Source organism: Staurois parvus, unplaced genomic scaffold, assembly GCF_062004578.1.
Source record: "Staurois parvus isolate SC_StPar_1 unplaced genomic scaffold, SC_StPar_1.0 ptg002362l, whole genome shotgun sequence".
Taxonomy (NCBI): Eukaryota; Metazoa; Chordata; class Amphibia; order Anura; family Ranidae; genus Staurois; species Staurois parvus.
Genome location: NW_028320158.1, coordinates 401,015 through 424,452, shown reverse-complemented (window position 1 = coordinate 424,452; position 23,438 = coordinate 401,015). Strand labels below are relative to the sequence as shown.

At 46.3% G+C, this 23,438-nt stretch overlaps 1 protein-coding gene across 1 annotated transcript in view; it reads left to right on the top strand.

Annotated features, from left to right (window-relative positions):
* LOC149431181 (guanylate-binding protein 3-like) overlaps positions 1–23,438 on the top strand; it is a 104,034-nt gene that overhangs the window by 51,028 nt on the left and 29,568 nt on the right. Inside the window, exons 7-8 of the mRNA XM_089665820.1 lie at positions 19,376–19,588; positions 22,473–22,575. Of these exons, the coding sequence (XP_089521946.1) occupies positions 19,376–19,588; positions 22,473–22,575 (316 nt within the window). The remainder of the gene's footprint in view (positions 1–19,375; positions 19,589–22,472; positions 22,576–23,438) is intronic.

The following is a 23,438-nucleotide window of genomic DNA, read 5'->3' as shown; positions in this document are numbered from 1 at the left end:
ACCGTGAGGATGTATCTTTTCCCTGACTTACTGGGGCGGGCCAGTGGTCCTAGGATGTCTACGGCTACTCTCTGAAAGGGCTCTTCAATGATGGGCAAGGGGCAGAGCGGGGCCTTGGGGTGGTCCCCTGGGTGTCCCTTCCTCTGACAGGTGTCACCGGTCCAGCAGAAGTGAGCGACGGACTGTGAGATACCTGGCCAATAAAAGGCTTGGGTCAGTCGCTGCTCTGTACTCCTCTTCCCTAGGTGGCCAGCTACTGGGATGTCATGGACGATCTGGAGCAATGGGAAACTAAACAGTCTTGGCACGACCAGTTGTATGGGGGCCGCACGAGGCTGGTCCGGGTGGATTGGGCCCGCCCGGCGGTACAGCAGCCCCTGCTCCCACCAAAGCTGGTCCCCACCCCCCTCCAGCTGTCCTGCGTCTGCCTGGGCCCTAAGCTTGGTCAGGTTGGGGTCTGCGTCTAACTCCCTCTTAAAGGTCTCCCGGTCCCAGGTCAGGGTGGTGTCTGGGTCAGGTGGGGGGGTCACTCACTGGGTCCATGAAGGGGAAAGGTCCCGTGGTAGTCTCGTCTGTGGGAAGACCTTGACCTGCATCGCTTCTGGTCACAGCCCCCACGTACTGGCACTGCAGCTCCCCCAGATCATTCCCGAGCAGAACATCCACCGGGAGGCCACCCATGAGGCCAATGTCTGGCTCGTCCCACCAGTTCGATGGAGAATCCGGGGCAGGGTTGTATGGCTTCCAGCCTTTTCACTTGGGGGTCGGCTATGATAAGGAAGGCCCCCGTATCTCGGAAACCGGTAGTAGGGTGCCAGTCTACCCGCACGGCCTGCAGGTGGTGCTGCCTCTGCGCAAGGTAAGTGGCTCCTGGAGGGTGAACATTGTAGACTCCCCGAGGGTTGCCAGCTTCTGGAGGGTTCATCCATTCCAGGGGTGGAGGCAGGTGTTCCTCTGCGGTGTACAGCTCGAGGTAGTTGACAGGGCGGTTGCAGCGATGGCCCCTGGAGGTGGGGCAGTTGGCTTGGACGTGCGCCAGCTGGTTGCATCCATAACAGCGGCGGTCCAGTGGTGGCCCTGTGAACCGGGCCCGGTATGGAGGCCCCACGGGGTTTGCTGCAGCGGGCAGGGGGGCCACCTTGGCAGGGATGGTGGCAGGATTGAGGGGTGGCCGGAGGGGTGGAGGGGCCTTTGGAAGCTCGGAGGCCCGTCTCTTCCAATGGGGTTTGATGGCAAGGACCTTGTCGGCCAGGGCAGCGGCCTTCACAAGGGAGGTAGGGGCTCTTTCTCTTACCCATCCGCGCACCTCTGCAGGGCATTGAGCATAAAAATTGTTCTTTCAGGAAGGCCTGAATAATTTCCTCTGCGGTGCGGGCCTGCTCCCATTCTAGCCACCACCGGCAGGTCTGCGACATCTTGTGAGCGTACATTTTGTAGGATGGCTCGGCATGGCAGGGGAGGTCACGGAAATGCACCCGGTGTGTCTCTGGGGTTACCGCGTACTATTCCAACATGGTCTGTTTGACCCATGCGTAATCTCGGTTCTCTTGGGAATCCAGTGTACGGTAGGCTGCGGCTGCACCTCTTCTAGCAGTCCCACGAGGTGCCGTAGCCAATCTGTTTGCGGCACCTCCATGAGTTTGCACAAATGCTCAAAGTCTTGAAAAAACCCCTGCACATCCCCGGTGGCTTTGTTAAAGTGCTTAAAGTCTTTGCGGCTGACCCACGGAGGGGGGGAGCCCACGGTCCTGGGGCTGGAGGGAAAACTTAAAAACTTAGATCTCAGTAGCTCCCTTGGCTCTCCCTCTCATGGGCCCTCTGGATAGCCTCCCGCTTGTCATCTACTGTGCCATCTGACCCCAGGATGGCCATCTTCTCCTCCACCCGAGCAAGCCAGGGGCTTTTGGATCCTTTGTTATGGCTTGCGGGGGAGGTCAGGGTTGGTCTGCTCTCCTCCCTTGCTGGAGTGCCTTGGGGATCAGCCTCCTCAATGGCCGTGACCAGGTTTTCCTTGGCTAAGCCCCTCCAGGTGAGGAACAGCTGCACAGAGGTGAAGAGCTACAAAACCCTCCCCTCAGGCCTTCTTAAGGTCTGTGTGGAGCGTCCCTGGTCACTCTAGCAACGGGAACGGCGTGCCTCGCTGCCCAGAAACGAGGCACGCCATCTTGACACGGGCCATGCTCTCGGAAGCGTGGCCTTTGTCCTCTGAGGAGTGCAACCTCCGGGAAAAAACTCTTGTGCCTGAGCTGTTTGTCGGGCTGTGAGGCGTCAGTGTGGCTGCTGTGGCCTGGACTCCCTGGTGAGTTGCCCACCCTCTTCCTCCCTGGAACATGTGGGCATCTCTGGCTTCTCAGGAACAGGAGAGGGAAGGAGTGACGAAAGTCACACCTCTCTTCCTGGATGGTCCACATCAAAGGGCGTGACAGGATGAGGGGGGGGGGCATGAGGGAGGAAGCTGCAGAGAGGGAGAGAAGCAAACAGACATACTGCCTACACACCATGACAGTCAAGAGACAGGCGCCTGCATATTGTGACAATTGTCATACCAAAAATAATTGTGTGAAAGGCAAAACTTCTGTCCAGAAAGACTTTGTGCATATGAGGAAGATCCTCTCTTTTACTGAGGGTCCAATTCAAAACCAATAAGGCATCTTCATGACTAATAATAGTGTACAGTGAAGTTACATCTGCGGTGACAATAAGGTTCAATTGCAAAGCCTCCAAACACTGTAATAAATCTTTTGTGTCCTTTATATATGCCTTTGCATCTAAAACGCTCTTCTGAAGAAATCTATCCAGGTATTCACCTAATCTTGCAGTCACCGAACCCATGCCATTGACAATAGGACAGCCCGTGGGACTTTCGGTAACGTATATATAACAGGAATTCTCAAGATTCTTGGTACTAGGTACTTCTTTTCTCATTTGGAAAGTTCCTTAGTACGATAACCAAAGTCAATAAGTTGTTTGAGCTGTTCCTTATAGCTATTGGTGGGGTCCTTTTTTAAAACCATATAAGTGGTGTCATCTGACAACATCTGTGGTAACTGGAGTATATAAAACTCCTTGTCCATGACGACAACATCTTCTCCCTTATCTGCTGGTTGCTGTCAGGGAGCGAGGAGCCAGACACACAAGGAGGTGCAAGGTAGGTTTATTTACACAGAAACAAGGCAAGAGTCTATGCAAGTCCGACAGCAACAGCGGATGACTTGGTAGGACAGAAGTTCTCCTACCGAGGTCGTCTTCCAGGATAATCAAGTCGAGAACCAGCGGAAATCGTAGCCAAAGCCGGGGTCAGAAGCCAGGAAAAATAGTCGCCAGAGCTGGGGTCAAAGGCCGGGAAGGATGGTCGCCAGAGCCTGGGTCAGAAGCCAGGAGAAGTCTTTGCCAAAGCCGAGTCGGTATCCAGGAGAGCAATGAGTTAACTGAACAGGAGCTTGCTGCTGTGCAACAGACAGGACACAAATGCAATGGACAGCTACAAACAGCAGACTTAAATGTGATAAGTCGCCACCTCCTGGGAGGAGCCGCAGAGGGCTGAAAGTATAAAGGATCCCACAATGCTTTGCAGACCTAAGATGGATGCCAGCACATGGAGCCGCACAAGGTCTGAGGAAAGGTAGGACCTTGACAGTTGCACTATAATATCGTTACGTTCTTCTAAGCTTTTAATGCCTTCCGAGATATAAGAGGGATTTATCTGACGTTGGCTAGTTATCATAGCCAAATCTCTCAATACCAGACTTTAAATACAGTGAATGAAATAAGTATTTGATGATTTTGAATGTTTGCCCACTCACAAAGAAACTGTCAGTCTAAAAATTGAATGTTCGGTGTATTGTAACACTAAGAGACAGAATAGCAACAAAAAATTCAAAAGAAATGCATGTCTAACAAATGATGCACTGATTTGCAGGTTCATGAGGGAAATAAGTATTTGCTCCCCTGCTGATTTTGAATGTTTGCTCACTCACAAAGAAACTATCAGTCTAAAAACCGAATGGTAGGTGTATTGTAACACTGACAGACTGAATAGCAACAAAAAAATTCAGCAGAAATGCATGTCTAACAAATGATGACTGATTTGCATGTTCATGAGGGAAGATAAGTATTTGATCCCCTTCACAAAACAGGACTTAGTACTTGGTGGCAAATCCCTTGTTGGCAATCACAGAGGTCAGACTTTTCCTGTAGTTGGCCATCAGGTTTGCACACATCTCAGGAGGGATTTTGGCCCACTCCTTTTGGCAGATCCTCTCCAAGTCATTAAGGTTTGGTGGCTAACATTTGGCAACTCGAACTTTCAGCTCCCTCCCCAGATTTTCAATCGGATTAAGGTCTGGAGACTGGCTAGGCCACTCCAGGACTGTGGCAGTGCGGTGTCCTGCCACGGTCAAAATAAAGCTGAAAACCCTGGATTCTCAACCAGGCAGGTTGAGGGGCTCCAGAGAGTTGATGTATTGCAGAGGAAACTGGCTTTTCAGTTTCCTCATTTATTCATTAAGTCTGTTTTGGGATCTGGAGCCTGGAGATTTCAAAGAGATCTGGGAGGGATGAAATCTCCAATCCGGGGTCCGTGTTTTGAGAACCCCCAGCACACTGATTGCACAGGTGTGTGCAGGCCTTTTTATAGAGGCCTAACCATGGTTCTGGGCTCCACTGTGGCAGACAGGAGGGCTCCACCCTGGCAGACGGGAGGTCTCTGCCTTGGAGTCAGGTGGAAGCCAGACTAGCTGTGTGCTAGTGGCCATAATTTGGGAAGAGTCTGCAGGAGACAGACATTGAACTGTGTACAAGCCAGGAGGCTGAATCTTTGTTGGTATTGCTTGATGGTGGATACCCCTGCGTGGGAAGCATTTTTTTTGTTGAACTTTTTTCTTTTAAATAAAAGTGGGCAAAAAAGCCCTTAAAGAAGCGAGTTGCTGTGTGCTTTAACAAGAAGAGCTCTACCATTTGAAGTGAGTTCCCACATATGGTGGAGGATGCAGTGGGCAGAACTAGAGATCCCCAGCAAGGAAGTTCATGTGTTGAACTGTGTTTGGTGCATGACTCTGCACTATCTGTGTGTGCAGGTGAGGAGATCCTGCAAGAGAAAAGGAACTTGCCTTAAAGAGACAGTGCTCCATTGTGTTGCTGGACTGTGCAAAATTGTTGTGGAGTGACTGCAAAGATGGGGCGGTCAAAACTCAAAAAAGAAGCAAGATTTTCTGAAATGAGAGACAGAGCCCTGTGGCTGGAGGGGTTGTTACCACCAGAACAAGCCCCCTACATGGCTGCACAGAGTTTGCCACAGTGGGAAGTGCATACTGTTGTCCCTGGCAACGCTGGTGAAGGGAAACCAGTTTTCTGTGTGCAGAGTACTAAGCCTGAAAGAGGATGCAGTGTTGGAAGTTCGGCCAAGATACTGCCGCAAGAGCGCTCTCCCACAAAGTTCAGCTGGGAGAGTGCCATCTCCCATAGCAACAGGAGAAAGCCTGCCAACCAGGAGAAGGGGCTACAAGGGAGATGTGGTTCCGTATCCCAAGAAGGTTATCGGTGGAACCATACCCTGCCTGCAATGTGGTCAGTTTGGGCATGGTATCTTTACCTGCCCCAGATTATGGAATACCACTGATGAGGGTGCTACTGGGCAAAAGTCTTCATCTGCAAGCCCAGATTCATGTTTAAAAATGTTGGCAGCCACCCCTAGCAACAGTGAAGAAGTACCTTTTGTGCCTGCAGGGGGTGCCAAGGAGTCAGACGTGACTGCCACAGTATCATCCTATAGCTGCATTTATGAACTGGCTGGCCAAAGCCAAGCAGAGGAGATGACAGAAAGGATCCAGATCCCACGCACTCAAGTGAAGGTGAAGCCTGTTACAGTGGTGGGTAAGACTGGTACTTTTGAGATAAATGTGAGAGATACTAATGCACTGATTGAGACTGACTTTGAGACTCTCTGCTATAAATTTGGGATACTCCCAGTTGGGAAACCCACTGCTGGTGATTGTGAGAGACTTGCCTCTGTATAATGCTTTTAGTGGGGAGGCAACGGTTAAAAATGTCAATGTGAAGAGTACTGATATTGGGGTTGCACCAATGTCATCTAAAGAGAATGCTGAATTAACTGTAGTAGGGGTGAGCACTAAGCAGGATGTGTTATCTCCCCTAGCAACGGTGGGTAAGGTAACCCAGGATAACTATGATGTTGCTCTGGTGGACCAGAGTGTATCTGAATTGAGTGTTGAGAATTTGTTAGTTCAGTCTGGCAATGGTGAATCTAAAAGGTATGACCTGTGACAGTAGGCAGGTGAAATCACCTGGTTGCGTCCTGGATGGACGATATATTTGTCCGAGGTTCAGGCTTTATGGGGTATTGTCCCACTAGAGGGAAGTGCTGAGTCCTTCAGCAGTGAGGTAATGAGCCCAGCTGAAGGTAGTGGGCTCATTAAGACCTGTATAAAACTTCCCAGAGTGCTTAGGGAGTTGCTCCAACCTGGAACCAGATCTGTGCCTGAACTGTCTGGGGAGCTGACCGCTTATCTGTGTGCAGAGAGACCAAAGCCTGTGTGGCTAGCCTCCAAGTACTAGCAACTAGGTATAGCAGCAGGCTGTATCTAGTGGGTAGCTAGGGAAAGCTGTTGTTGCAGTAAGTAGCCAAGTTGGCCAGGATTTATTTTGATGTTTCTTTTTGGTTTACCATTTTTCTGTAAATATTGTAAATAAATTGCACCTGTTTGTTTTCACCTCCATTGTTGTTGTACTGTGCCTGTCTTTTTGTGTTGTGCACCCATCCAGGGGGTCACACACACCCGCTGCCGAGCTAACCCCGTTACATATGGTGGAGGATGCGGGCAGTTGTGGTAACTAAAGGCCAGCATGGAGGAGATAATAAGACAGTTGGCTCTGGCAAATGCCAATCAACAGCAGGCAAATGCCAATCAACAGCAGGCAAATGCAAGTTTCCAGCAGAGCATTGCAGCCCAGCAGAAGGCCTTGGAACAAGCAGAGGTCCGCCATAAGGAATTGCTGGTGCTACAGGACCAGAAACACCAGCAACAAATTGAGGCTGTTTTGAAGCAGCTACAGCAGAGGCAGCAGACTGAGGCTGGTGATGATTCTGGTAAAACACCATCATTTTTTGTGGGCCGTTTATTGCCAAAAATGACTGGAGAGGATGATCTGGAGGTGTTTCTAACCACCGTTGAAAGGACTGCTGAAAGGGAAAAGTGGCCTAAAGAACAGTGGGCTGGATTGATGGCCCCATTATTAACTGGAGATTCGCAAAAAGCTTACTATGACCTGGAGCCAGACCAGGCCAAAAACTATGATGTGCTAAAAGCGGAAATTTTGGCCCGATTGGGTGTTACCCTCGCTGTCCGTGCGCAGCGGGTACATAATTGGACTTTTCGGCTTGGGAAACCTCCCAGGTCACAGATGTATGATCTCATTCACCTGAGCAGGAAGTGGCTGCAGCCAGAGACTTTGACCGCCCCAAAAATTGTGGAACGTGTCGTCATGGATCGGTTCCTAAGGTCTCTGCCTAATGCTATTCAAAAGTGGGTCAGCCATGGAGACCCAGAGACCGCAGACAAGCTGGTGGATCTAGTGGAGAGATACTTGGCTACTGAGAACCTGACCTCCTCTTCCAGAGACTCACGGACTTTCCACCCTAAGACCAGACCATCCCCAGCGGCAGGTAAGATGACTACAAGGGGTGAGGGTGGAGAGAGTGAGAGGGTGGGAGTATTACCCAATGTCTGGCAAGAGCGGCCAGGAAGGCCAAGGCCGCAAGAAGCGGCGAAAAAAATTATTTGTTACCGCTGCCGGCAACAGGGACATATTGCAGCTAATTGCCCAGTGGTGGATGAGCCTATGCAGTGTGACTTTCTGAGCAATAGACGTCAGTCTCTGTTTGCGACAGTGGTATGCACGGCCAGCCCGGGCACTGAGAAACATTTGTGCAAAATGACTGTTAATGGAAATAATATTGTGGGGTTGCTGGATTCAGGTAGCCTGGTAACCTTGATAAGAGAGGAGATGGTCACTACAAAGGTCTCTGGGCATAAAAAGGTGGCGGTGATTTGTGTGCATGGGGACACTAGGGAGTATCCTGTAGCTACTGTGTTTTTTGAGACCCCCAAAGGTAACCTGTCTCATCAGGTAGGATTGGTACCTCTCTTACCACATGATGCCATTGTGGGGAGGGATTTTCCAAAATTCTGGGAACTCTGGGATTGTCCTGACCCCCCCATTGTCTCCCCTGCAGACCAGGAAGGTGAATCCTAGAAAGCGTCTGAGTGTGGTGAGGTCTCTCCCAAGTTCCCCTTGTCGGTACTAGCTGGGGAGACCCAAGGAACTGGGGAGGAGCCCGCCTCTTCAGATGAAAATCTGCCGGTTGTGGAGTTCTCGGACTTAGAGGTGCATAGGGAAAATTTTGCCACCGAACAGCTGAAAGACCCCACGCTGATAAAAGCCCGGGAAAATGTAGTAAAAGTAGATGGCGAACTAGTGAGCCCTGAGAAAACTGCTGCTTATCCATACTTCCTTGTGGAAAGGGACCTACTCTATCGAGTTGCTCAAGGGGCAGAAGAAACCATTGAGCAACTGGTGGTGCCCAGACCTTACAGGAAGTTGGTGTTGGAGTTGGCCCATGGACACATCCTTGGGGGTCATTTGGGGGCGGAGAAAACACGGGAAAGAGTATTGCAGCGGTTCTATTGGCCTGGGGTCATTAAGGAGGTAGAAAATTACTGTTCCTCTTGCCCTGTGTGTCAGAAGTTGGCCCCTATGCCCCATTTCCATAGTCCACTGGTACCTCTTCCCATCATTGAGGTCCCCTTTGAAAGGATTGCCATGGATTTGGTAGGTCCGCTGGTGAAATCCGCTAGGGGGCATCAGTACATGTTGGTCATACTCGACTATGCCACCCGCTATCCAGAAGCAATTCCACTCCGAAATACCTCTGCCAAGACAATAGCTAAGGAGCTATTCCTTGTGTTCACCTGAGTGGGTATTTCGAAGGAACTGCTTACGGACCAGGGAACCCCCTTTATGTCCCGGGTGATGAAAGAGCTGTGCAAACTGTTCAAGGTAAAACAGTTGCGCACCTCTGTGTACCATCCCCAAACTGACGGGTTGGTGGAAAGGTTCAACAAAACCCTAAAACAAATGCTAAGGAAGGTGGTAGATAAGGATGGAAAGGGTTGGGATTATTTAGTACCCTATTTGATGTTTGCCATCCGGGAGGTACCCCAGTCCTCCACAGGGTTTTCACCATTTCAGTTGCTCTATGGGAGACACCCAAGGGGGCTGTTAGATATCGCCAAGGAAACTTGGGAAAGTGAGAGTTCTCCCCACCGGAGTGTGATTGAGCACGTCGCCCAAATGCAAGATAGAACTGCCCAGGTCATGCCTATCGTAAAAGAACATTTGGCCCAAGCACAGTTAGCACAGCAGAGGGTGTACAATCGGGGGGCCCAGACCAGGTCATTTGCTGAAGGAGATAGAGTGCTAGTGCTAATCCCTACGGTTGAAAGCAAATTCCTGGCCAAATGGCATGGCCCATACGAGGTGATTGAGAGAGTGAGTGAGGTGAATTACAGTGTCAGACAACCAGGAAGGCGGAAACCTGAGCAGATCAACCACATCAATCTGTTAAAGGCCTGCAGGGACAGGGAATCCCTAGTTGCTGAGGTTTTGTCACCAGGGCCATCTAACTGCTTGGTTCCGGAGGTTGGGATAGCAGTCACGCTGTCTACAACTCAAAAACAGGAGGCTAAAGAGTTTGTGCTCCGCAACACAGATGTTTTTTCTGAGCTGCCGGGACAAACCTCGGGGGTGGAGCATGACATTATCACCCCACCGGGGGAAAGGGTAAAACTGAAACCCTATAGAATCCCAGAGGCTCGACGGGAGGCAATACGTGGGGAAGTACAGAGAATGCTAGATTTGGGGGTGATAGAGGAGTCCCAAAGTGACTGCTCCAGCCCCATAGTGTTGGTGCCCAAACCAGATGGGAGCTGACGATTTTGTAACGACTTTCGACAGTTGAATAAAGTTACAAAATTCGACACCTACCCCGTGCCAAGGATAGATGAACTAATCGACCGACTGGGAGCAGCCCGGTACATGACAACGCTAGACTTGACAAAAGGTTATTGGCAAATTCCCCTAGCTAAGTCAGCAAAGGAGAAGACTGCATTTGTAACCCCAGAAGGGTCATTCCAGTATAAAAGAATGCCGTTCGGGTTACAGAATGCACCGGCCACCTTTCAGCGAAAAATGGATCAGATTCTTCGTCCCCATCAGAAGTATGGTGCAGCGTACTTGGACAATGTGATTATCCATAGCGCAGATTGGGCCTCACATTTGCCAAAAGTTCAGGCTGTGCTAGACTCAATACGGAAAGCTGGGTTTACGGCCAACCCAAAGAAGTGTACGATTGGACAGGAGGAGGCCAGGTACCTTGGGTACACTATTGGGAGAGGGGTAATAAAACCTCAGATAAACAAAGTGGAAGCAATACAGAATTGGCCACGCCCAAATAACAAGAAGCAGGTACGGGCTTTTCTAGGAATTGCTGGCTACTATCGGTGATTCATTCCCCATTTTGCTTCTATGGCAGTACCCCTAACCAACGTGACAAAAGGGAAGGAGTCTGTCATGGTTAAGTGGTCCCCTGATGCTGAAGCAGCCTTCCAGTCTTTAAAAAGGGCCTTATGTAGCCAGCCAGTTCTATACTCACCAGACTTCTCAAAAGACTTTGTGGTCCAGACGGATGCATCCAATGTTGGCTTAGGAGCAGTGCTGTCCCAGGTTTGGCAGGGGGAGGAGCACCCGGTAATCTATCTCAGCCGAAAGCTAAAGTCTCACGAGGAAAATTACGCCACGATTGAGTAGGAGTGTTTAGCGGTAAAGTGGGCCCTAGATTCCCTTCGGTACTATCTGCTGGGCAGACATTTTGACCTGATCACAGATCACGCTCCCTTGAAATGGATGGCTCAAAATAAGGAGACCAATAGAAGGTTAAATAGGTGGTTTCTGGCCCTACAGGAATTTACCTTCACGGTGAAGCATCGCCCTGGAGTTCAGATGGGAAATGTGGATGCGTTATCCCGGGTACATGCCTGCCTGGCTACTGGTGTTACAACCCCAAGGTTGAAACAAGAGGGGGGGGTATGTGACAGTAGGCAGGTGAAATCACCTGGTTGCGTCCTGGATGGACGATATATTTGTCCTAGGTTCAGGCTTTATGGGGATTTGTCCCACTAGAGGGAAGTGCTGAGTCCTTCAGCACTGAGGTAATGAGCCCAGCTGAAGGTAGTGGGCTCATTAACACCTGTATAAAGCTTCCCAGAGTGCTTAGGGAGTTGCTCCAACCTGGAACCAGATCTGTGCCTGAACTGTCTGGGGAGCTGACCGCTTATCTGTGTGCAGAGAGACCAAAGCCTGTGTGGCCGGCCTCCAGTACTAGCAACTAGGTATAGCAGCAGGCTGTACCTAGTGGGTAGCTAGGGAAAGCTGTTGTTGCAGTAAGTAGCCAAGTTGGCCAGGATTTATTTTGATGTTTCTTTTTGGTTTACCATTTTTCTGTAAATATTGTAAATAAATTGCACCTGTTTGTTTTCACCTCCACTGTTGTTGTACTGTGCCTGTCTTTTTGTGTTGTGCACCCATCCAGGGGGTCACACACACCCGCTGCCGAGCTAACCCCGTTACAGACCGTATTCATAATGATGATGGGTTAATGCAATCCACTAATGCAAAAGTTTTGTAGTGAATGACACGCCACTAGGTCATGGTGGTGAGAGTAGGAAATTGCAACCTGCTGTGCCTAGAAAAGGAGTCTCCCATTGTGATATGGATAATGAAGATATAGGTAATGGGTCTGATACAGAGCCACTCTGTCCCTCTGTGTCTCCTTCAGCGGTTGGAGTGGTACTGCGTAGTACCTCTGATGGGATCACAGGGACGATGGACTGGGACAGATGGGCAACAAGCTTGTTGGCATTAATAAAAGATACCTCTGTTGCCAACAATGAAGTGGACACAACTTCTGCTGTGCTGACAATTTTCTCTTGTGTCTTAATAGACACAAGAGAGGTTAAGAGTATAGTAATAGGCCCCCTACAGGTTCAGGAAAGTCACTCTGGAAAAGTTTTCCAAAGGTCCAGTAAACGCCCAAGTTGTACGAATGAAAGGTCTAAGGCAGCAATGGGCAAACTACGGCCGGCGGGCCGTATACGGCCCGGCGGACCGTATACGGCCCGGCGGACCTTTTAATCCGGCCCGCGGATGTGGCTGTCAGGATGTGTGTAGGCGGGGCAGTGTGACAAACGTGAGGGGAGGGGAGCTAGGCTCCTCTCACAGTCTGCCCTGAAGACCGGAGCGGCGCGGGAACACGGTGAGAGGAACGCACGGAGCAAAGGTAAGTGAATTGACACAGGGAGGACTTGGCTTACTACTTGGGGGGGAATAGTACTGTGGGGGGGATGAAATACTATATGAGGGATGAATTAATATGGGGGATGAATTACTATAGGGGGGATGAATTACTATATGGGGGATGAATTACTATATGGGGGATGAATTATTATATGGGGGATGAATTACTATGGGGGATGAATTACTATATGGGGGATGAATTACTATATGGGGGATGAATTAATATGGGGGGAATGAATTACTATAGGGGGGATGAATTACTATAGGGGGGATGAATTACTATATGGGGGATGAATTACTATATGGGGGATGAATTACTATATGGGGGATGAATTACTATGGGGGATGAATTACTATATGGGGGATGAATTACTATATGGGGGATGAATTACTATGGGGGATGAATTACTATGTGGGATGAATTACTATATGGGGGGATGAATTACTATGGGGGATGAATTACTATGGGGGATGAATTACTATATGGGGGATGAATTACTATATGGGGGATTAATTACTATGCTTACTATGGGGGAATATTACTATACTTACTATGGATGACACATACACATCATTCATCTACTCTTGGTCTGGCCCCCGGGTCCAATATATGAACCCATTGCGGCCCTCAAGTCAAAAAGTTTGCCCACCCCTGGTCTAAGGGAACTGGCCCAAAGCTTAACAAGGGGATGTTAAAAGAGTTTGATGCCACAATAAAAGAGCCCATGTCTGTTACTAAAGGGTTTAAAAATATATCCCCTGTAAAAGTAAATGAAGCAAAAAGGGATGGTCTAGAGGAATTTGAGGGAGCACGTTGTAATGTTACAGGTACCAGGCACTTAAAGCTTAGGCGTCAACCCCAGGTTACAAAGGGTACTGAGATTTGTAAACCCCCTAGTGGTAAAAGGACTAGCATAGTCTTAAGGAAATTAGAAAGACCGCGCTTTTGGAAGCGCACTCGTAAAAAGGCATGGGGAAGTAGTAGAGCCCAAGTAAGGGGAGACAGGGGAAGTCACCTCTTGGGGCAGGGAGTAGTGTCTCCCTTTGATGAAAATGAAGTCAGCCAGGATTGGACCTTTACAGGTGATAGCCCGCACAGAAGGTCTAAAGCAAGGGTTTTAGGTTTGTGTGTTCCGCCCCCTATGGGGTCAAAACAAAGGGGGGGGATATGTGGCAGTGCGGTGTCCTGCCACGGTCAAAATAAAGCTGAAAACCCTGGATTCTCAACCAGGCAGGTTGAGGGGCTCCAGAGAGTTGATGTATTGCAGAGGAAACTGGCTTTTCAGTTTCCTCATTTATTCATTAAGTCTGTTTTGGGATCTGGAGCCTGGAGATTTCAAAGAGATCTGGGAGGGATGAAATCTCCAATCCGGGGTCCGTGTTTTGAGAACCCCCAGCACACTGATTGCACAGGTGTGTGCAGGCCTTTTTATAGAGGCCTAACCATGGTTCTGGGCTCCACCGTGGCAGACAGGAGTCAGGAGGGCTCCACCCTGGCAGACAGGAGTCAGGAGGGCTCCACCCCGGCAGACGGGAGATCTCTGCCTTGGAGTCAGGTGGAAGCCAGACTAGCTGTGTGCTAGTGGCCATAATTTGGGAAGAGTCTGCAGGAGACAGACATTGAACTGTGTACAAGCCAGGAGGCTGAATCTTTGTTGGTATTGCTTGATGGTGGATATCCCTGCGTAGGAAGCATTTTTTTGTTGAACTTTTTTCTTTTAAATAAAAGTGGGCAAAAAAGCCCTTAAAGAAGCGAGTTGCTGTGTGCTTTAACAAGAAGAGCTCTACCATTTGAAGTGAGTTCCCACAAGGACCTTAATGTTTTTCTTCTTGAGCCACTCCTTTGTTGCCCTGGCCATGTGTTTTGAGTCATTGTCATGCTTGAACACCCATCCACGACCCATTTTCAACCCAAGATTTGATGGTACATTGCCCCATCCATCGTCCCTTTGATGCGGTGCAGTTGTCCTGTCCCCTTAGCAGAAAAACACTCCCAAAGCAGAATGTTTCCACCACCATGTGGCCTGGACATGTGCTTTCTTGAGCAGAGGGACCTTGCGGGCACTGCAGGATTTCAGTCCTTGTCAGCGTAGTGTGTGTTACCAATTGTTTTCTTGGTGACTGTGGTCCCAGCTGCCTGGAGATCATTGACAACATCCTTACGTGTAGTTCTGGGATGATTCCTCACTGTTCTCATGATCATTGAAACTCCGCGAGGTGAGATCTTGCATGGTGCACCCGACCTATGGAGGCTGACAGTTGTTTTGTGTTTCTTCCATTTGTGAATGATTGCACCAACTGTTGTCAACTTCTCACCAAGCTGCTTGGCCATAGTTTGGCAGCCCAGTCCAACCTTGTGTAGGTCTACAATCTTGTCCCTGACATCCTTGGACAGCTCTTTGGTCTTTGCCATGGTGGAGAGTTTGGAATCTGATGGTTTGATTGCTCCTGTGGACAGGTGTCTTTAATACAGGTAACACAATGAGATTAGCAGCACTCCCTTTAAGAGACTGCTTCTAATCTCAGCTTGTAACCTGTAAGAAAGACACCTGGTAGCCAGAAATCCTTCTGAATGATAGGGGATCATATACTTATTTCCCTTATGAACATGCAAACCAGTGCATTATTTTTAAGACATGCATTTATTTTGAATTTTTTTGTTGCCATTCTGTCTCTCAGTGTTCAATTTTTAGACTGATCATTTCTTTGTGAGTGGGCGAACATTCAAAATCAGCAGGGAATCAAATATGCATTTCCTTCACTGTACCTCTAAACATTGGTTAGCAGAATTCTGAGGGTTAAAAGTGGACTTATTTCTAAGTCTACTATTAATTTCTACCCCAATAGACTGGTCATAGGGAATATTAATCTTTGGATTATTTAAAAAATATTTTTTAAGGTTCAACTGTCTAATATATTTGTGTATATCAATGTATACACCACATTTATCAATGGGCTTCTTGGTGGCACATTTAAGCCCCAAATTCAAAATATTCAGTTCCTTAGATGACAAAGTGGCTTTACTGATATTGTAGATGCCTTCTTTATTCAATATCTCCTTCTCTTTTTGTTGTTGGATTCTTCTGCCAGCTCTACAACCTCTGTACCCCCTCCTCCTGATGTGTGACCCCCCCCATTCTATTAGTGGTTTTCAGTTTACCAACATTTATAGGTTTCGAATCCAGACCAGTTGTAGGCATATTACCTTCTCTCTGTATACTAGATTGAAAGTCATTCTGTGCATTAACGTTTCTCTCAGGAGTGGCGGATGTGCTCATCACAGAGGGATTGGTTGAGCCATCCTTCACTCCTCTCTGATCATTTTGCCACAGATAAATCTTATTATTATTAAAATCCATTAGGTCCCTATTAAATTTCTTAACCTTCTTTTTTGTGTGTCTTTATCAACTTTCTCTAATTTCTTTTATGTGAGCTAACAAATGCAAACAAAAACCACACTGATAGTGAGAAAAGTGGTGCACACACTTATCAGTGATAAACTAATAATAATGATGTTAAATAACATATATTCCAAACAATAAATCAACAGACAAAATCCCCAAAAAAGTCATTAACGTGTAGGAGAAAGTTCTCCGAAGTTCAAATCCAACTCCATATATCCTAAAATCCACCACGTGATCATATAAATTCAGTGGTAAAAAACAGTGGTCACCGTGAGTGCGATTTTAAAGAGCAATAAAGTATTTGGTATATTTCTACTACACCCTTGGAGTGGGCCTTGTTCCTTTTCTATTTACATGATATGGTTGGATATGGAGTGTCATCGGATACCTTGTGAGATCTTTGGGTCCAGGTGGCTGAATAAGTGAATATTGGGGACTCCTTTCACCTCCTGCATTAAGGAGAGAATATAACACTTCCATTTAAAGCCCTCTTTTATCACCTGCCAAAGCAGAGGACAATAGAGCACTGGTAAGTGCACACCCGTGTGGGGGCACACTGTGACCAGTTTTTTACCACTGAATTTTTTTTTGATCACGTGGTGGATTTTAGGATATGTGGAGTTGGATTTGAACTTCGGACAACTCTCTCCTACACATTAATGACTTTTTGGGGATTTTGTCTGTTGATTTATTGTTTGGAATATATGTTATTTAACATCATTATTGTTTATCACTGATAAGTGTGTGCACCACTTTTCTCGCTATCACTGTGGTTTTTGTTTGCATTTGTTATTTCACATAGTGGCAGCAAGGGGTTTTTGATATCTTTATTTGATTTCCCTTATATTTATGTAATTTTTTGCATCCAGCACGATATTTTGTATTTCACTATAGTTTTTTGAAACACCTATTCATTGATTAGAGCCTATATGACTCCTCTCACATGAGCCATGCCTCACTTGTAGGCAAGCAGTAGAAAAAAACATTAGCCATATACACATGTGGAAAGGGAGCTGTGACCCTCAATGAATGCCAAGATAGTGATTTAATGATAATTATAAAAAAAGGGACACAGTAACGTTGGAAAGAGGATATGACAGGGGATTGAATATGAATGACCTCCTAAATAAAAGGCACAAACCAAAAGGAATAGCCTCCAATGACCCCTGGAAAAGAAACAAACTTCCTGGAATCTAACCAACAGAGATAGGCTTTCAAAATCCAGTAGCACACCTTATGGAAAGCTGCTTTACTTGCCTATGGCAAAGTCAGGATAACTGATTCAGAGAAGCTTCAATCTCTCAGCATCTTGGGTGGAAGACTGGACCCTGTACCAACACATCTGAACGATCTAAAAACAGGCCTGGGCTATTAGACTGATGGGATCTATGAGCCACATTCTTTTTGGCTCATTCTGAGCTACAAGCAAGACCAGAGGTCTTTTGGCCTTGCAAGTTAGACTAGGAAGCAAAGTCACAGGATGGAAATGACTTCAGGGGATAGAAATAACTCTGCATAACCATCTTAAGTAGCAATCAAGGCATCAATTTCCTGTGGTGTTGTGTCTGGAAACCTGAATACAACCTGTTAGGATAACGTATAAAAACACTGCATCTGAAGAAAAACCATGTTGAAAAATGTAGGAATATTCTATACCCGATGTATCCTGTATCATCCACTGATTGTTACAGTAATAAATACAACCTTATCACATTTTGATGAATTGTGACTCTAGAAGATTCGCAACTCGTATTCCCACCAGAGAAAGATATCCTGAAACACCCTTATGTTTGGAATGAATAATTAGAGATATTAAGGACCATTCACTTGGATCCAGGCATTGTCATCCTAAAACGTACCCCTGCCAATTTCTCACACCACAGAGCCAGACTTTGACACTTCGGCCAAGACAGGTTGAACGTGACCATCCTAACTACTATGGAACTCTTTGTTCCTCCCTGATGATTTATATGTATTGTTGTTGACAGATTATACCCAGAATGAAGACATTCCAGAGGCTCATCTATCACTAGAATGCAAGGAAAATCATAAGCAACATGTTGCTCAGCTACCAATATTCCCCCAGAGATCAGCCACCTTGAACTAAGCAGATGTTCAAGAGCCCTCCCCAGCAACGCAGGTTGGCACAGGCATTTCTGCCTACACAATAAGAATGACAACCTACCTGGTGTCACTTCTGCACTTCGAGCAGACTAAGGGGTCTGTGTGAGGCTTTTTGGGTATAGAGCAGCCTGGAACATGTTTTGGGGCATTGGGGGTTTTGCAGAAGGCTTCAGGGGCACTTTTGGGCCTGAGGAGCTCCCCAGGGAGGCATAATGTGGAATGGGGCTTCTGTGGCTGACGGGGATTTATGAGCTGGGGAAGGCTCTGGAAGGGGTATTTAGAAGGCTGGGAGCACTGTGTTGTAAGAGGTTGTAGAGGAAGTGGAACTTGTAGAAGGCAGTATGGAGATTGCTCACTCCCCACTTACTGTTAAGATCTTCTGTCAGTAGAAGGTGAACCTTCCCCTGTGTCCTCTGTCTGTTCAAGGGACAGGTCACAAGAAGATGAGGAATGAGACTTCACTCCCCTGTGGGTACCTGTACTGACATGAGATCTGTGGTTGCCGTGAATCAAGGGATGGAAAACCCCAACTACACTGCCTTCGTGGACAGTTTTACCCACATACCGTATAGTAAGTGTTTCAGAGACTAAGTCAATCTTACTAGAACTGCCATGGCTGACCCTTGAATGTGCATTAGTGGTGCCATCCCAGCCAGAGCTCAGTACAAAATAGTTCCACAACTGCTCTGCAATAATAAAAACCCCAAGATTGATGCAGAGACGTTTCTGTGCAATGTGGGAAAGCCTGCATTTCCTAGCTAACTGGAAAGACTGTCCAGGACTAGACAGAGAAATTACACGTGTTTGAGCCCAACTTAAACAGGAACTTTTTTTAAAGTAGTTGGGGACTGTTTAGCAACCAGCAACTGTTGAGATCATGAACAGTCTGCTGTAGAAGTATATACTGTAAAATATATCCAAGAATGCAGAGGTCAAGAGTACATAATGCACAGAATGCATGGCCAAGGAATACATAATGCAAAGAGTGCAGGGGCCAGAAGAACATAATGCACAGAGTGCAGGGCCCAGGAGTACATAATGCACAGAGTGCAGGGCCAGGAGTACATAATGCAAAGAGTGCAGGGGCCAGGAGTGCATAATGCACAGAGTGCAGGGCCAGGAGTACATAATGCAAAGAGTGCAGGGCCCAGGAGTACATAATGCACAGAGTGCAGGGCCAGGAGTACATAATGCACAGAGTGCAGGGCCCAGGAGTACATAATGCACAGAGTGCAGGGCCAGGAGTACATAATGCACAGAGTGCAGGGCCAGGAGTACATAATGCAAAGAGTGCAGGGGCCAGGAGTGCATAATGCACAGTGCACAGAGATCACCCACCCCAAACTAAACCTGGGTACATTTGGCTCATCCCTATACTTGACAACATGAGTAAAGCCTTTATATTTCTTTGCCTTCAGAAATGTTTAGACAAAACAAAAAGTAAATTTATTGCCAAGAATGAGGAGAAGTCTCGGGAGGTATGCTGGGCAATCATTAAGAAGCATTCCGTGGACTTTGAGAAAGCTTTGTCTGGGAGAGAGTACATGGTGCCTGGGGGACATGCCAAGTTCCAGGAAGCCTTGAAAGCTATAAAAGACAAATATAACGAGGAAAGTGGAAAAGGTGTAAAGGTTGGTGAATTTGGTTTATATTTAAATACAGAATAAGAAATTGCTGCATGTTACATTGTTACAATTCATATAAAATCACAGACTACATTTCTTTGCTTCTTTGTAAGAACATTTATGTACTGAATTATAGCTGGCTACCTCTGAAGGGTCTTAAACCTAGCTACTGAAGAAATAGAATAAACTACCTATGCAGGTAAGGGGTGCCGGATTATAAACACAAACTGTACAGCTTTGACTAAAGTTGGATCACGCTCTTGCTATAGGTGTAGTCCATTTATGTATCTCCAAATATATGGCTGAAAAACTGCCACAGATTGAATTATCCCATACTGCCTGGTTCCTAGGATGTTGCTAAGACACTTCTGTCTGATTCAACCCCCCTTCACATATGTTCTCTCCCCTGTCACAATAGCACTGAGCTCAGCGATTCTGTGATGGAGGAGATAGTGGAACACCCATGTGCAGAGAGCTCGCTCTTGTGATGGTGGAGCTGAGCAGTAACTGCCGGGAGTGTCCTAGCAATGTCCTAGCAACAAGGCAGGACAGGATTATTCCAGGACATTTTTCAGCCAGACTTCAGGAGGTACATAAATGGCCTACAACTATAGAAAGGGCACTGTCTAACCTTGGTCAAAGCTTTACAGTTTGTGCTTATCTACAGGCGTCTCCGTGTAGGCAGTTTGCGGGTAAAGGTGAACTAATCCATTTAAAAAAAAAAAAAAGTGTGTGTGTGTATATATATATACAGTGGGGATCAAAAGTTTGGGCACCCCAGCTAAAAATTTGTATTAATGTGCATAAAGAAGCCAAGGAAAGATGAAAAAAATCTCCAAAAGGCATCAAATTACAGATTAGATATTCTTATAATATGTCAACAAAAGTTAGATTTTATTTCCATCATTTACACTTAAAAAATAACAGAAAACAAAAAATGGCGTCTGCAAAAGTTTGGGCACCCTGCAGAATTTATAGCATGCACTGCCCCCTTTGCCAGGCTGAGACCTGCCAGTGTCATGGATTGTTCTCAATCATCGTCTGGGAAGACCAGGTGATGTCAATCTCAGGTTTTAAATGCCCAGACTCATCTGACCTTGCCCCAACAATCAGCACCATGGGTTCTTTTAAGCAGTTGTCTAGAAAACTGAAACTGAAAACAGTTGACGCTCACAAAGCTGGAGAAGGCTATAAGAAGATAGCAAAGCGTTTTCAGATGTCAATATCCTCTGTTCGGAATGTAATTAAGAAATGGCAGTCATCAGGAACAGTGGAAGTTAAAGCAAGATCTGGAAGACCAAGAAAAATATCAGACAGAACAGCTCGCAGGATTGTGAGAAAAACAATTCAAAACCCACGTTTGACTGCACGATCCCTCCAGAAAGATCTGGCAGACACTGGAGTTGTGGTACACTATTCCACTATAAAGAGATACTTGTACAAATATGGTCTTCATGGAAGAGTCATCAGAAGAAAACCTCTTCTACGTCCTCACCACAAAAATCATCGTTTGAACTTTGCAAATGAACATATAGACAAGCCTGATGCATTTTGGAAACAAGTTCTGTGGACCGATGAGGTTAAAATTGAACTTTTTGGCTGGAATAACCAAAGGTACGTTTGGAGAAGAAGGGGCACAGAATTTAATGAAAAGAACCTCTGTCCAACTGTTAAGCATGGGGTTGGATCAATCATGCTTTGGAGTTGTGTTGCAGCCAGTGGCACAGGGAACATCTCATGAGTAGAAGGAAAAATGGATTCAATAAAATTTCAGCAAATTTTGGATGGTAACTTGATGCCATCTGTGAAAAAGCTGAAGTTAAAGAGAGGATGGCTTCTACAAATGGATAATGATCCTAAACACACCTTGAAATCCACGGGGGATTACATCAAGAGGCGTAAACTGAAGGTTTTGCCATGGCCTTCACAATCTCCTGACCTCAACATAATTGAAAATCTATAGATAGACCTTAAAAGAGCAGTGCGTGACAGACAGCCCAGAAATCTCAAAGAACTGGAAGACTTTTGTAAGGAAGAATGGGCAAAGATACCTCAAACAAGAATTGAAAGACTCTTGGCTGGCTACAAAACGCATTTACAAACTGTGATACTTGCCAAAGGGGGCAGTACAAGATATTAACTCTGCAGGGGGCCCAAACTTTTGCAGACGCCATTTTTTTGTTTTCTGTTATTTTGAAAGTGTAAATGATGGAAATAAAATCTAACTTTTGTTGACATATTATAAGAATGTCTAATCTGTAATTTGATGCCTTTTGGAGATTTTTCCAACTTTCCTTGGCTTCTTTATGCACATTAATACAAATTTTTAGCTGGGGTGCCCAAACTTTCGATCCCCACTGTATATATATATATATATATATATATATATATATATATATATACACACAAATACACTGAGGTGTATTCATTTATTTTTAATTTTGGGAAGAGTTTGGATTGAATAAAACTCCTTGGGGTTGTTTTGTTCTGTTTAGATTTCTTTGATCTCACAAGGATTCCATTAGTGAGATCTCTAATAACCTTTCCTTCTCTGGTGCCTTCTACTATAGAACCCTACCATGCTCCTCTTGTTGGAGTCTCCATATTATAACATGTAATGAAAAATCCTCATAATTCCATAGGCAGGTGGGTGGAGATGGGAATTCAAGTGTAAAGATCTCACTAGCGTAGCGCCCAAGATCTATGAGAAGTCAGGAGTGATTTGGGCATTCTTCTAAGGTGCCCATAGACATTAAACCTCATTTGATATGTGTGATTTCAACATGTATGGATGATGGACAGGCGGACAACGTTCTCTCAGGTATGCACATAATATGTTTTTTGGCATGCATTTCAGTAATACATTTCCAACCATGTTCATTTTCTACAGGCGGAAGAGGTGCTACAGGAATACGAGAGGTCCAAACATGTTGCTGAAATAAACATTCTACAAAATGATAATGCTCTGAGCCAGCAAGAGAAGGATAAGGAAGGTGAGGGTTTACATTATCACTCGTTGTCACATCCCATTGCACATAATGATTCATAGTGATTCAAAACACTAACAATAATGTATAAAGCCATTTATAACTCCGCCCCAAATTACATCACCGATCTTGTCTCCAAATATCACCCAAACCGTACTCTCCACTCCTCGCAAGACCTCCTACTCTCTAGCTCCCTTGTCTCCTCCTCCCATGGTCATCTCCAGGACTTCTCCAGAGCTTCCCCCATCCTCTAGAACTCTCTACCCCAATTTATCAGACTATCGCCTACTCTGCTCACTTTTAGGCGATCTCTGAAAACCGATCTCTTCAGGGAAGCCTATCCTGCCCTCAGCTAATAATGGAATCTTCTATTCCTCTGACCAGTCCATCCCCCACAGTTACTACCTTTTGTACCACTAGCTCCTCCCTCCTAGATTGTAAGCTCCAAGGAGCAGGGCCCTCAAATCCCTCTTGTATTGAACTGTATTGTTACTGTATTGTCTCCTGTTATATTGTAAAGCGCTGAGCAAACTGTTGGCACCATAAATCCTGTATAATAATAATAATAATGGGCCGAACACCCCCCTTTAATGCAATTTAATGCAAGTCGATGGTACTCGAACTTGTAAATTGAAACGTGCCCATTTTGAAGGCCATAATAATAATAAGTGATATGGGGACTGGGGTACTGCCCTGAAGGACATGAATCAATGAAAAAATCTTTTCAAAGTTAAGTAAACAAAAAAAAGGAAAAAAAAGAAAAATTAATTTAATATCATACCTGGGGGGGGGGGGGTTCCCTTGGGGGGGGACCCTTAAACTACCTGCAAAGTTGCACATCTGTACAATGTATAGAACCTGCTGCAACA